Below are 14,466 nucleotides of genomic sequence, written 5' to 3'. Positions count from 1 at the left end.
TATTAGAACAATTGCAAGGCAAAAAATGAGAAAAACATTGTGGTGGACGCTGTGATGATGAAGACAAGGATGAGAAGTTGCAGAAATATAATGAATATTTATTAAAAGACATAATTGCATTTCAAAGTCGATCTGATTTTTTCCTCAGTCTATCATACAAAGAAGTATATAAAACAACTCATAAAGAAGTATGTGAAAAAACAACATCTTGAGATGTAGATAAAATCTTTAAAAGAATCACTCAAACTGTAAAATAAAGAAAAACAGATACAATTGTATTAATTAACTATTTTAAAAGAACAAAAAAAAACTGAAAGTGCCTCACCATTAGGTACTTGGTATTAACCTGGATGAAAAACAATAGTGTCTTTTAGTGTGTGACAGCAGCTAACCATAAAAAATGTAAACTTGGTATCACTGTAATTACATCTACCCAAAGAACAAAGTCATTTAATCATTTATGCCTCTTGAGGAATGACAAAAAATAAATAAAAACAATTCTTCACCTGCTGTTGATTTGTTCATTCTGCCTTCCAAAAATCACAGTAAGGCTCAGCTCACATTTATCCTGTGCTGTGCGCTGAGTGCTTGCACCAAGGTTTTATGTAAATCTCTGAAATACATGATATAGATGGAAACCCCGGTGGAAGATTTCCCTTAATGAGGGACTGTGGATGCTGTCTGGCTTATGATCCGGCGGTATCCATCTTTTTAAGATTGCATGAAAATGTCATCAGCCACAGTTTTATGCACCTCTGAAAAGGACACTACTAAACAAAGGCCAGACAGAGTCCAGAGTAACTCTGTTACTTCATTATAGTGAATGGATCCCTTGGGTGTTTCATCTGAATTACGACATTTGGAAATTTTGACGGAAACCCGGCTGTAAGTGCACAACGTAGAGCACTGGATACATGTGATCCCAAACATTATGTAAAATGTTCCCAACAAAAGCTTCAACTCAATACACAAAAAAAATGAATTCCCCACTTAGGTTCATCATCTGTTAATGGAAATATAGGGGGTTTCCATTTTACTTGTAGCCCTCATTCCTCTTGGTATTTGTTATAATCTATGTGATTATTGTTATGCTGTAATGTCTATTGTCTGTACAAATCCCCTCTGAAATGTAAAGTGCTGCGGAATATGTCGGCGCTATAGAAATAAAATTATTATTTATTATTATTATAGTACAAAGGCTCTAGAAATGCACCACTCCACCCATAAAAAATCTAGCGAATTCTGCACTCCTAAATCCAAGTGCCCCCTCCCTTTTGAGCTCCATAGTGTGCCTAAACCACTTTTAGCAAACACATATATCTCAGGGTATAATTTCAAAAATGGGGTCACTTGAGGGGGGGTATTCTGCTCTTCTAACACTTAGAGGCTCTGTGTCACGGTGTGACTCGACCCCAACAGGTGGTCGGTCAACATACAGTGCAACTCACACACAACGAAATGGAAAAGGTGAAAGGAAGACCCTAGCGATAGGGAATGAGGGATGATCACCACCTGAGCTCAGCCTGAGCCTGTCCCTACATTCCCCTAGCACCCTATGCAGGTCCTTCCCCCTGCTGCTGTCAGAAACCTATTTCCTAGTGTCCTCTGTCTCTGCCCTGGCTAATGCACTGGCCGGCAAGGAACACTAGCCTTTGCCACTGCAGATAGTTCACACAGTGACAAACACCAAAAGGGAATAGGAGAAAAAGCATCACACTTAGCTTATATGCACCGCTGCAAAGCTCCACACTGCAGATATCAACAGCAACAGGACTCTTAATACCAAACGTGGCAGGCATCAGAGAGCTTCTTCTGCTAGGCTGGTCTCCAGAAAGGACCTGAATAACCAACAGTCAGAAAACCTAAGGATGCAGGGAGTGGTCACCACCCACATCAGCTGACCCAGCAGCACTGCAGTAACACCAGGTTGCCAGCAGGAAAAAACACATTAACCCCCCGATGGCCTGAAAGGAAAAAAGTTTTAACTTAGTGGAGCCAGAAATACCACAAATCCAAAAATGAATCTTGACACTCTGTATATGGTGTCCTCAAACTGCTCTAGGAAAATCTGTGCACCAGGAGCCAAATAGCTCTCCATCCCTCCCAAGTTTTGTTGTGTTGTTAAGCAGTGCTGTACAGCCATGTTCAGAAGAATTTGTGGGACATTTTTTGGTGCTATTTTTACTGATTTTCCCTTGTGAAAATTTAAAATCTGTGTCAAAATTTTTGTGTTAAAAATGTGATTATTTTTCCTTCACTGCCCATTGATAGAACAAATTCTGTGACATGCCTGTGGTGTCAATATGATCACTGCACCCCTCGGTGATTTCTTTTAGAGATGTACTTTGTAACATGGTGTCACTGATGGGGCATTCTATTATTCTGGTACTTCAGGGGTTCTCTCAATGGGTCATGTCACCCGTCAACCATAATAGTAATATCTGCCCTATAATACAGGTGCTCCTTTCCTTGGGAGCTTTATAATAAGGAGAAATTGCATAAACTGTAAAAATGTAATAACTCTTTCTTTACTGCCCAATGGCAATAAGGCACATTTCAGTGAGGCACATGTGGTGTTAACATGCTCAATGCATGCTTATTTGAGAGGTGTAGTTTGCAAAATGATTTCACTTATGGGGTTTTCTGCTGTTCTGACACCTCAGGCTCTGCCAATGTGAAATGGCATGCTCAAACCATTCCAGCAAAATCTGTACTCCCAGATGGTGTTTCTTCCCTTCTGAGCTTTGCACTGTGCCTCACACATAGTTTTTGACCATATATGGGGTATTGGCATACTCATTGTATTGTACAGTGCATTTTCTCTTGTTACCCTTGTGAAAATAAAAAATTGGGGCTAGAAGAACATTTTTGTGAGAAAAATGTAATTATTTAATTTTCATGGCTCTACGTTATAAACTTCTGCGAAGCACCTGTGGGTTTAAGGTGCTCAGCACACATTTAGATATTTTGTTTGAGTGGTCTTGTTTTCAAAATGATGTCAATTATTTGGGTTTCCACTGTTTAGACACATCAGGGGCTCTCCAAATGCGACAAGGCATCCTCTCTCGATTTCAGCCATTTTTGTGTACAAAAAGTAGTTTTGTCCCCATATGGGGTATCGGCATATTCAGAAGAAATTGCACAACAAATTTTGCTATCCTTTTTCTCCTGTTACCCTTGTGAAAATTAAAAAAGTGGAGATAAAAGAACATATTGGGAAAAATTAGATTTTTTATTTTAATGGCTTTTTGTTACAAACTTCTGTGAGGCACCTGGGGTTTCAAGGTGCTTACCACACATCTAGATACATTCCTTAGAGGTCTAGTTTCCAAAATTAGGTCACTTGTGGGGGGTTTGCAGTGTTTATGCACATCAATGGCTAAATTTTGTTGGAAAAAAAGAGAAATTGATGATCAACTTTTAACCCTTCTAACTTCATAACAAAAAAATATGTATTTCAAAAATTGTGCTGAAGTAAACTAGACATGTGGGAAATGTTATTTATTAACTATTTTGTGTGATATAACTCTGGTTTAAGAACATAAGAATTAAAGTTGTAAAATGTTCAACATTTTTGCCATATTTTAGATATTTTCACAAACACAAGTCATATTGAATAAATTTTACCACTATCATGAAGTACATATGTTATGAAAAAACAATCTGTGAATCACTGGGATACGTTTAAGCATTTCAGAGGTATTACATCATAAGTTGACACTAGTCAGATTTAAAAAATGAAGCCAGGTCATTAACCAACAAAGTGGCTCAGTTCCTATAGGGTTAAAAAAAAAAAAAACCTCATTTAAAATACGGTTGTGCTAAAAATGTACATACCCTGGCATAATCTTTGCTTTCTTGGACTTTTTTTTAGAGAATATGAATGATAACAAAAAAACTTTTTCTCCACTCATGGTTAGTTATTGGGTGAAGCCATTTAATGTCAAAGTACTGGATTTTCTCTTTTTGAACCAAAATGACAACCCAAAACATCCAAATGACCCTGATCAAAAGTTCACATACTCCATTACTTAATACCGTGTATTGCCCCCTCTATCAATAACAGCTTGAAGTCTTTTGTGGTAGTTGTGGATGAGGTTCTTTATTTTCTCAGATGGTAAAGCTTCCCACTCATCTTGGCAAAAGCCTCCATTCCTTTAAATTCCTGGGCTGTCTAGCATGAACTGGGCGCTTGAGATCTCCCCAGAGTGGCTCAATGATATTGATGTCAGGAGACTGACATGGCCACATCAGACCCTTCATGTTGTTCTGCTGTAGCCAATGACAGGTCAACTTGGTCTTATAAACAACAGATCACACAAGCGCTTACCCAGCAATCAATACCAGTGATTCCCCAGCTGCTAGGTCTGGTGCAGGTCGGTGTCAGCCCACAGTTAAAAGACAAATGCAAAATAAACAGAAAGACCTGCGCTAAAAGGGTTAAAATGAGGCTACAAGAGTGAACAAATGATGGTCGAAGGCACCACCTAAGTAAACATATACAAGTTCAAAAAAAGTGCAAACTCCAAATGCAATAAATAGTTGCACATAAAACAGTAGTCATTAAATACTCGTCCTCAAGGGAAAAGACATGCACTCACCAGAGAAAACGATGATGATGATGGTAATGAAAACTGCAAAAGGTGAATCCCACAGATGTAATATCAATGCTGATTTATACAAACACCGCTGCTGTGAAAAGAAGGCTGAACACGTCCCGGAATGAACAGGGACATAAATTACAGAAACAGTAGGAGTTGCATACCAGCAGAGGTGACTGGAGCACAATGCAGGGTGATAATGTGCTAGGAAGTCCGTGCACAAACGGCGTGCTGCCAAGATAAGAAGCGTTTGCACAGGCACAGGGGAGGGCAGGAGATGAAAGGAGCAGGAAGGGAAAGCCCCGGCCGGTGGCGTCCCTTGAAACCCACTTAGAAACATCTGCCCGAGAGTACCTGGGCGTGTGACGTCACAGCCTGTACGGGGCAGTGTGCGTGTGCAGGCCAAAAAGCAAACCAACGCGTTTCAAAGGTACAAACTGCCTTCTTCATCAAGAAGAAGGCAGTTTGTACCTTCGAAACGCGTTGGTTTGCTTTTTGGCCTGCACACTGCCCCGTACAGGCTGTGACGTCACACGCCCAGGTACTCTCGGGCAGATGTTTCTAAGTGGGTTTCTAGGGGCGCCACTGGCCGAGGCTTTCCCTTCCTGCTCCTTTCATCCCCTACCCTCCCCTGTGCCTGTGCAAACGCTTCTTATCTTGGCAGCACGCCGTTTGTGCACGGACTTCCTAGCACATTATCACCCTGCATTGTGCTCCAGTCACCTCTGCTGGTATGCAACTCCTACTGTTTCTGTAATTTATGTCCCTGTTCATTCCGGGACGTGTTCAGCCTTCTTTTCACAGCAGCGGTGTTTGTATAAATCAGCATTGATATTACATCTGTGGGATTCACCTTTTGCAGTTTTCATTATCATCATCATCATCATCGTTTTCTCTGGTGAGTGCATGTCTTTTCCCTTGAGGACGAGTATTTAATGACTACTGTTTTATGTGCAACTATTTATTGCATTTGTAGTTTGCACTTTTTTTGAACTTGTACAGTGGGGAAAAAAAGTATTTAGTCAGTCAGCAATAGTGCAAGTTCCACCACTTAAAAAGATGAGAGGCATCTGTAATTTACATCATAGGTAGACCTCAACTATGGGAGACAAACTGAGAAAAAAAAATCCAGAAAATCACATTGTCTGTTTTTTTTTCATTTTATTTGCATATTATGGTGGAAAATAAGTATTTGGTCAGAAACAAGCAATCAAGATTTTTGGCTCTCACAGACCTGTAACTTCTTCTTTAAGAGTCTCCTCTTTCCTCCACTCATTACCTGTAGTAATGGCACCTGTTTAAACTTGTTATCAGTATAAAAAGACACCTGTGCACACCCTCAAACAGTCTGACGCCAAACTCCACTATGGTGAAGACCAAAAAGCTGTCAAAGGACACCAGAAACAAAATTGTAGCCCTGCACCAGGCTGGGAAGACTGAATCTGCAATAGCCAACCAGCTTGGAGTGAAGAAATCAACTGTGGGAGCAATAATTAGAAAATGGAAGACATACAAGACCACTGATAATCTCCCTCGATCTGGTGCTCCACGCAAAATCCCACCCCTTGGGGTCAGAATGATCACAAGAGCGGTGAGCAAAAATCCCAGAACCATGCGGGGGGACCTAGTGAATGAACTGCAGAGAGCTGGGACCAATGTAACAAGGCCTACCATAAGTAACACACTACGCCACCATGGACTCAGATCCTGCAGTGCCAGACGTGTCCCACTGCTTAAGCCTGTACATGTCTGGGCCCGTCTGAAGTTTGCTAGAGAGCATTTGGATGATCCAGAGGAGTTTTGGGAAAATGTCCTATGGTCTGATGAAACCAAACTGGAACTGTTTGGTAGAAACACAACTTGTCGTGTTTGGAGGAAAAAGAATACTGAGTTGCATCCATCAAACACCATACCTACTGTAAAGCATGGTGGTGCTTTGGGGCTGTTTCTCTGCAAAGGGGCCAGGACGACTGATCCGGGTACATGAAGGAATGAATGGGGCCATGTATCGTGAGATTTTGAGTGCAAACCTCCTTCCATCAGCAAGGGCATTGAAGATGAAACGTGGCTGGGTCTTTCAACATGACAATGATCCAAAGCACACCGCCAGGGCAACGAAGGAGTGGCTTCGTAAGAAGCATTTCAAGGTCCTGGAGTGGCCTAGCCAGTCTCCAGATCTCAACCCTATAGAAAACCTTTGGAGGGAGTTGAAAGTCCGTGTTGCCAAGCGAAAAGCCAAAAACATCACTGCTCTAGAGAGAGGAGATCTGCATGGAGGAATGGGCCAACATACCAACAACAGTGTGTGGCAACCTTGTGAAGACTTACAGAAAACATTTGACCTCTGTCATTGCCAACAAAGGATATATCACAAAGTATTGAGATGAAATTTTGTTTCTGACCAAATACTTATTTTCCACCAAAAAAAAAAACAGACAATGTGATTTTCTGGATTTTTTTTTCTCAGTTTGTCTCCCATAGTTGAGGTCTACCTATGATGTAAATTACAGACGCCTCTCATCTTTTTAAGTGGTGGAACTTGCACTATTGCTGACTGACTAAATACTTTTTTTCCCCACTGTATATGTTTACTTAGGGGGTGCATTCGGCCATCATTTGTTCACTCTTGTAGCCTCATTTTAACCCTTTTAGCGCAGGTCTTTCTGTTTATTTTACATTTGTCTTTCAACTTGGTCTTATGTTTTGGATCATTGCCATGTTGGAACGTCCAAGAACGTCTCATTCACATCTTCCGGGCTCATGATTGCAAATCTGCCTCCAGTGTTTTCGGATAACATGCTGCATTCATCTTTCCTTCAACTTTGACCAAGTTTCCTGTGCCATTGTAACCCACACATCCCCATAACAACAGCGATCCAACTCCGTGCTTTACAGAAAGAATGGTGTTCCTTTCATTATATGCCTTGTTGACCTCTCTCCAATTGTAACGCTTATGGTTGTGGCCAAAAGGTTCAATTTTGGTCTCATCACTCCAAATTACCTTATTCCAGAAGTTTTGAGGCTTGTTTTTGTACTGTTTTGGGTACATTGTGGCATTTGTGCAGAAATGGCTTTCTTCTGGCGATTCGACCATGTAGCCCATTTTTCTTCAAGTGCTTCCTTATTGTGGACCTTGAAATAGCCACACAGCTAGTGTTCAGAGAGTTCTGTATTTCAGTTGATGTTATTTGTCGGTTTTTATTTGCCTCCTGAACAATTTTCCTGACAATTTTTGTTGGTCTACCTGAATGTGGCTTTGTTTTTACAGAGCCCCTGATTTTCCATTTGTTAATCACAGTTTGAACGCTGCTGACTGGCATTATCAATTCCTTGGATATCTTTTTGTATTCCTTTCCTGTTTTATATAGTTCAACTACCTTTTCCCGTAGATCCGCTGACAATTCTTTTGCTTTCCCCATGACTCACAATCCAGAAATGCCAGCGGCAGGATGAAAGATGCAAGAGTCTGTCTGGATCCCAGAAATTCTCTCAGCTTTTATGCACACATACTGATTAGAAGCAAACAGGTCACAGGTGAGGATGTTACCATTCAGTAGCCATTCAAACTCATTTATGTCAACTTCTGTGCATGTTATCAGGCCAAAATCAACAGGGTATGTGAACTTTTGACGAGCATCATTTGGATGTTTTGGACTGTCGTTATGATTTAAAAAGATAAAACACAGTAGTTTGACAATAAATGGCTTCACCCAACCACTAACTACGAGTGGAGAAAAAGTTTTGGTGTTATCATAACTATTCTTAAAAAAGGCCAAGAAAGCAAAAATTCTGCCTGGGTATGTAAACTTTTGAGCACAACTGTGGTTTACATTAGAAAATATGTTTATTAAAGTTCCCATTATAGCAACTCATAGTCTAAAAATAAGTTGTTTTCACTATAGTGTAAAACAAAATCAAGAAAGACACATTAAAACTATAATCTGTATTTGCTGTATGACAGCTGGCTGTAACAGGAGCTCCCTCCATTTCCATGTTTGCAGCAAGAAATTAACCTTTGTGTTCTCCATAGGATTTATAGAAGAATGTCTTACTTGCTGCCTTAAAGGGAAACTGTCACCAGGTTTTCCCCATATGAATTAGGGTCAGCATCTTTCAGCCCTCTGTTACAGCAAACTGGAATGCTTTATATAAGTCTCCCTGAAAAATGAAGAAAAAAGACCTTTTACTATACTCACCTACAGGGTGATGTGGTAAAATGTGTATTGTTGATCTTGATTTGGCCTATCCTTTCTTCATGGGATTGCCGTCATCCTTTCCTGCTTTATGTAGATGACGCATCATACATCATCCTCACAGCGTTCCCCATCACGCTTCTGCAGAGGCCTACTCTTCTCTGGCCTGCAGAGTGCAGTAATGTATTGCGCATGCATGAGGATAGGCCAAAGAGCGCTGATGACCTGTAAGTAAAAGCAGTGCATGTGCACTACAATGCTTTGCTTGACCCTTGGCAGGACAGAGAGAAGAGTGCCAACTCAGAAATGTGATGGAGGACACTGTGTGATTGACATAAGATGCATCATTCACAAGAAGCAGGGAAAGGGGACAGTGATTACAAGAAGAGAGAAGATGCAGGATCAAGACCAGATGCACCCATCGTACTAGAACGCGCCTTCTTTTTAAGAATAATAAAAGCTTTTTGTCTTGCAGAGCAGATTGGGGACATACAGTGAGGAAAATAAGTATTTGATACACTGCGGATTTCTGCACGTTTTCCCACCTGCAAAGAATGCAGAGGTCTGTAATTTTTATTGCAGGTACACTGTAAGAGAGAGAATCTAAAAAAAAATCCAGAAAATCACATTGTATGATTTTTGGGTAATGAATTTGCACTTTATTACATGAAATAAGTATACAATATACAGTGGAATAACAGAACTTAATATTTAGTACAGAAACCTTTGATTGCAATTACAGAGGTCAGACTTTTTCCTGCAGCTCTTTATCAAGTTTGCACACACTATAGCAGGGAATTTGTCCCACTCCTTCATACAGATCTTCTCCATATCTTTCAGGTTTTGGTGCTGTCACTGGGCAACATAGTTTCAGATCACTCCAAAAATTTTCTATTGGCTTCAAGTCTGGTGACTGGCTGAGCCACTGCAGAACCTTGGAATGCTTCTTACGGAGCCACTGCTTAGTTGTCCTGGCTGTGTGTTTCTGGTCATTTTCATGCTGGAAGATCCAGCTATGACCCATCTTCAATGCTCTTAATGAGGGAAGGAGGTTTTTGGCCAAATTCTCATGATACATCCATTCTCCCTTCAATACGGTGCAGTCGTCCTTTCCCCTTTGAAGAAAAGAACCCCCAAAGTATGATGTTTCCCCCACCATGCATCACGGTTGGGTTTGGATTGTACTCTTCCTTCTTCTTCCTCCATACACGGCAAGTGGAATTGATGCCAAAAAGTTCTATTTTGGTTTCATCTGACCACATGACCTTCTCCCATGCCTCCTCTGGATCATTGGTGAGCATCAGACAGGCCTGGACATGTGCTGGTGTCAACAGGGGGACCTAACTTGGCTTTTCAGGATCTTATTCCATGATGTCGTAGTGTGTTACTAATGGTAATGTTTGAGACTGTGGTCCCAGCTCTCTTCTTGTCATTGACCAGGTCCTCTAGTGTAGTTCTGGGCTGACTCCTGACCTTTTTCAAAATTATCCTCAAATCACTAGGTGAGATCTTGCATGGAGCCACAGGCCTTGTGTTTCTTCCATTTTCTAAAGATTGTGCCAACAGTTGTTGCCTTCTCACCAAGTTTCTTGCCTATTGTCCTGCAGCCCATCCCAGCCTTGTGCAGGTCTACAATTTTGTCACTTGTGTCTTTAGACGGCTCTTTGGTCTTAGCCATGGTGGAGAGATTAGAGTGTGATTGAGTGAGTGGACAGGTGTCTTTTATACAGGCAACTAGTTCAAACAGGTGCAATTAATACAGGTAATGAGTGCAGAGTAGGAGGCCTTCTTAATGATAAACTAACAGGTCTGTGAGAGCCAGAATTCTTGCTGGTTGGAAGATGTTAAAATACTTATTTTCATGCAGTAAAATGCAATTTAATTATTTAAAAAACATACAATGTGATTTTCTGTTTTTTTACTTTGACTGCCTCTCACAGTTGAAGTGATAAAATTTACAGACCTCTCCATTCTTTGTAGGTGGGAAAACTTCGGTAGTGTATTAAATACTTATTTTCCCCACTGTGTAAAACGCACTCCAGAATGCTGTAACAGACGGCTCACAGGTGCTGGCCATACTTTATATGGGTGACAGATTCCCTTTAGTTTCAAGGTTAAATCCTGTCTTAGCAGAATGGTATCTCAACAGAAGGATTTACCAGAATGGCATCTTAACAGAATGGTATACAGAATGGTATCTTGACGGTTTGTATGATGGCAATAGATTTTCAAAAATTAATGCATAGTGGTAATGTTTTGTTTTACATTTTTTTCTTTCTTTTCTTTCAGTACATTCCCAGAAGCAGAACAGGCAAACCTGTGTACGGAAGAGCCTTATATGTGCATTTGCCATGGCCTTTATAATAAGCGTCATGCTGATTGCAGCCAACCAGATTCTTCGGAGTGGCATGGAGTAGGTCTTTCACCATAGCACTGTGAACAAGAATAATCATGCATGCGCATGCCTAGCTGAACATTTTTCTTAATGAATATTTAATGGAAACTGCTGCGAGAAGAATCGTTCTGCACACAATACAAGGCCAGCAGTTGTGAAGTGATGTGCAGAACAATTGAACCTTCTTGGCAGGGACGCAAAAAGGGCTGTCTTAATGCTTTAATGGTTTTGTTTCCTAATGCAATAAATCTGCAGGAGTTCTCAATTATTAATTCAAAGTTAAGTAGATTCTGTGCAATGTCGAATCTGTGCACAGATGCTTATGATCATTGACAAGGTAAACCGTACATAGTTTGTAAGCGTTATTATTCATCCACACCTGTAATTTTTAAAATTAATCATTTTATATTTTGCACTAAGCCAATGGCAACCAAGGAAGCACCCTAAATGAATGGCTTATTATTCATTTCTCTTTTCACATGTTATAGTTAGGAGATTAATAAAACTTTATTTCATTTTTACGTCTTGTATGTAAATTTGTCTGGAGTTAAATAATTGGCATCTGAATGTTGAAAATCTTTGGGTTTTATGTATCTAATAGAATCTTTCTTATGATTACTGAAGCAATAATTACAGCAAAGACACAATGGGAAAGTCAATTCAGTTTCAAGATATTCTTGGGATATATGGATGACAGAACTATTCTGATGCTTTGATTATTCCTCATTCAGATGTCCGTTTTTTGCATATGAATGTTATTTGTGATTTTAATAAATTGCACTTGCACATATGATAGTCTATGGGGCCATTCATATAGGAGACTTGTCCAATTTTGATCCAAAGGTGGGAACAAAATCATCCATGCAAGTCAATGGGTTCATGAAAAAAATCGGACTGTACTTGGATTAGATCTGAGTGTGGTCCGATTCGATTTTGAAGGGTAGTCAGAATGGAGAAGGTGGTGGCGAAACATTTTTTTTTTTTATTTCTCCACATATGATAACATCAGATTAGACTCGTACCACACTCTGGGTCTGATCAGAATAATTGATCTGATTTTACAAAAAAAAATTGGATGTCTAAATGAGACCTAATTGACCTGTTGTGAATGTATAACTTTTAGATGCAGATATGTGGATAGTGTGACAAGGTAATAGTAGGAAATATCTATGCATTTACCACTATTAATATCATCTGAATAGTCAAAACCATAAAAATATTTCTCTGCACTTCCATACTAAAAGAATTGCTGTATTGTGCTATGAATGGCTATTCATTTCTGACTTCTGATAAAGTCACACATGGAAGGTCAAAACATTTAATTTATTTTGCTATTTTCTAGTTCACAATGCTGAATTTATCTTTAAAAAGTTGTATTTTAATTTAATTTCTTTATTTTTTCTCATTATAACTTTGGGTCCATAAATTAATGTTGTTTAGCGTGTTCATTTTGTGAACAGTTTTAGTGTGTGTGTATATATATATGTGCATATTTCTATATGCAGATAAACAATGTTTAAATAACTGGAGAAGTACGAAAATATAAGGATTAAGTACTATACAGCTTGTGGCAAATTCTAGCTATTCTTGATCTGCAAACATAAGAATTGTTCTTTGAATGAACAAAGCTTCAGTTTTCTTTGGAAGAAAATAAAGAAAAACACTGAGTGGTTTCAACTGTGCTCAGAAAAGAAATTCAATGGCAGAACCTGCTGATTTCGACTCCGACATTACATTTGGCATTCAATCTATTTTGATTTCCCTTTCTCCCGTGTATAGTGTGAATATAAATGTAGTCACAAGGTAATACCAGATATATTTGCATACTTTACGTGCAGAAGAATTGCAGAACAATATAGATTTAATTATTTTTGTCTCGATGAAAGAACAATCATAACAATCAATTGTATGTGACTTTATAGAGAACAGGCGGGGTGCTAACTGCTAATGGACATTTCCTCAGAAAGCAACCATGGGAGGTTAGGAATTGGCAAAGTCATATTGATTCAAGAATAAGAATATACTTTCACAACAGTTTATTTGTGATATTATATAGGTCTTTTTGGGTTTGTTGTGTATCTTTCTGGCAATTTAGAAGCTAAGATGCACCATAAACTGTCATTTTTGTATTGATCTATTTTGAATTGTATCTGTATTTGTCAAGTTAGACTATGCTTACATGCAGTGTTTATTTTTTTGCTGTGGGTTTTTATGCAGAGATGAAGTTGTGTTTTACCTTACCAGTAAAAGCTATGAGATTTTAGAGATTTCATGCACACGCTTATTTTTTTACTTGATTGACTGATCATGTCAATTCTTTCAGTGCTGTTTCAGTGTTTTTTCAACCATAGAAAGCAATTAAAAAGTGGTTAAAAAAACACAGCAAACAGGCATTGCTACATTTTTGTAAAGTTTTGTTGTTGTGTTTTTGGTGAAAAAAATTTAACTTTAATAATCATAGAGTGTAGACAAACCACACATGTAATCCACACCAAAAACACAGCAGTTATACACAGCAAAAAATACACCAAAAATGCAGCACAACCTACTTTTCGAGCGCAGTGTTTTTACTGACTACAGAGCATGTTTTGAGTACAGGAAAAGAAACGCTGTAAAAACATTAACCATACCTTAAATGTAGTTTCCAGTAATGTCTGATTGTTTATGTTACTGTATTGCAATATGTGGCATCTAAAATATCTCCTGCAATGCAGATGTGGATGTTAAATGAAGAGAAAAGTTAAAAAGGACCAGTTGTTTTTAGAGATGAGCCAATATATTTAAGTGGAGTTGAATTCTATTTGATTATAACAAAAATCTGCATTCGTCAACATATGCTTAGCTGGAGTTCATAGGAGATTGGTATTTTCACTATACATAGCAGTGCTGATGCACGGCTATATTAGCACAAGCGATCAAATGATTGCAGCTTCAAGTCCCTCAAGGGGACTAATAAATATGTTAAAAATGTTAAAAAAAAGTTAAAATATGAAAAAAATAAAAACCACAAAAGTTCAAGTCATCCCCCTTTTGTCCTATTAAAAATGCAACTATTAAAAAAATTCACATATTTTGTATTGCTGTGTTCGTAAAAAAAAGTCCAATCTGTCAAAATATACAGTTAATTAATTTAATTAGATCGGTAAATGGCATAAAGTGAAAAAAAAATCAAAATGCCAGAAGTACGATTTTTTGGCTGCCACAACATTGCAGTAAAATGAGAGGTGATCAAAACATTGTCTCTACCTAAAAATGGTATCAGTAAAAAAATCAACTC

At 38.9% G+C, this 14,466-nt stretch overlaps 1 protein-coding gene across 1 annotated transcript in view; it reads left to right on the top strand.

The window, feature by feature from the left end:
* The window catches only part of CALN1 (calneuron 1), a 529,437-nt gene extending 517,871 nt beyond the window's left edge, over positions 1–11,566 (top strand). The window contains exon 5 of the mRNA XM_073575115.1: positions 11,084–11,566. Within this exon, the coding sequence (XP_073431216.1) occupies positions 11,084–11,211 (128 nt within the window). The 3' untranslated portion in view covers positions 11,212–11,566. The remainder of the gene's footprint in view (positions 1–11,083) is intronic.
* Positions 11,567–14,466: the final 2,900 nt, after the last annotated feature.

This window comes from Dendrobates tinctorius, unplaced genomic scaffold, assembly GCF_039654945.1.
Source record: "Dendrobates tinctorius isolate UK_male_01 unplaced genomic scaffold, ASM3965494v1 ptg000007l, whole genome shotgun sequence".
NCBI classification, from domain to species: domain Eukaryota; kingdom Metazoa; phylum Chordata; class Amphibia; order Anura; family Dendrobatidae; genus Dendrobates; species Dendrobates tinctorius.
The sequence above is the reverse complement of the archived record's forward strand: the minus strand, read 5'-3'. Positions and strand labels throughout refer to the sequence as shown.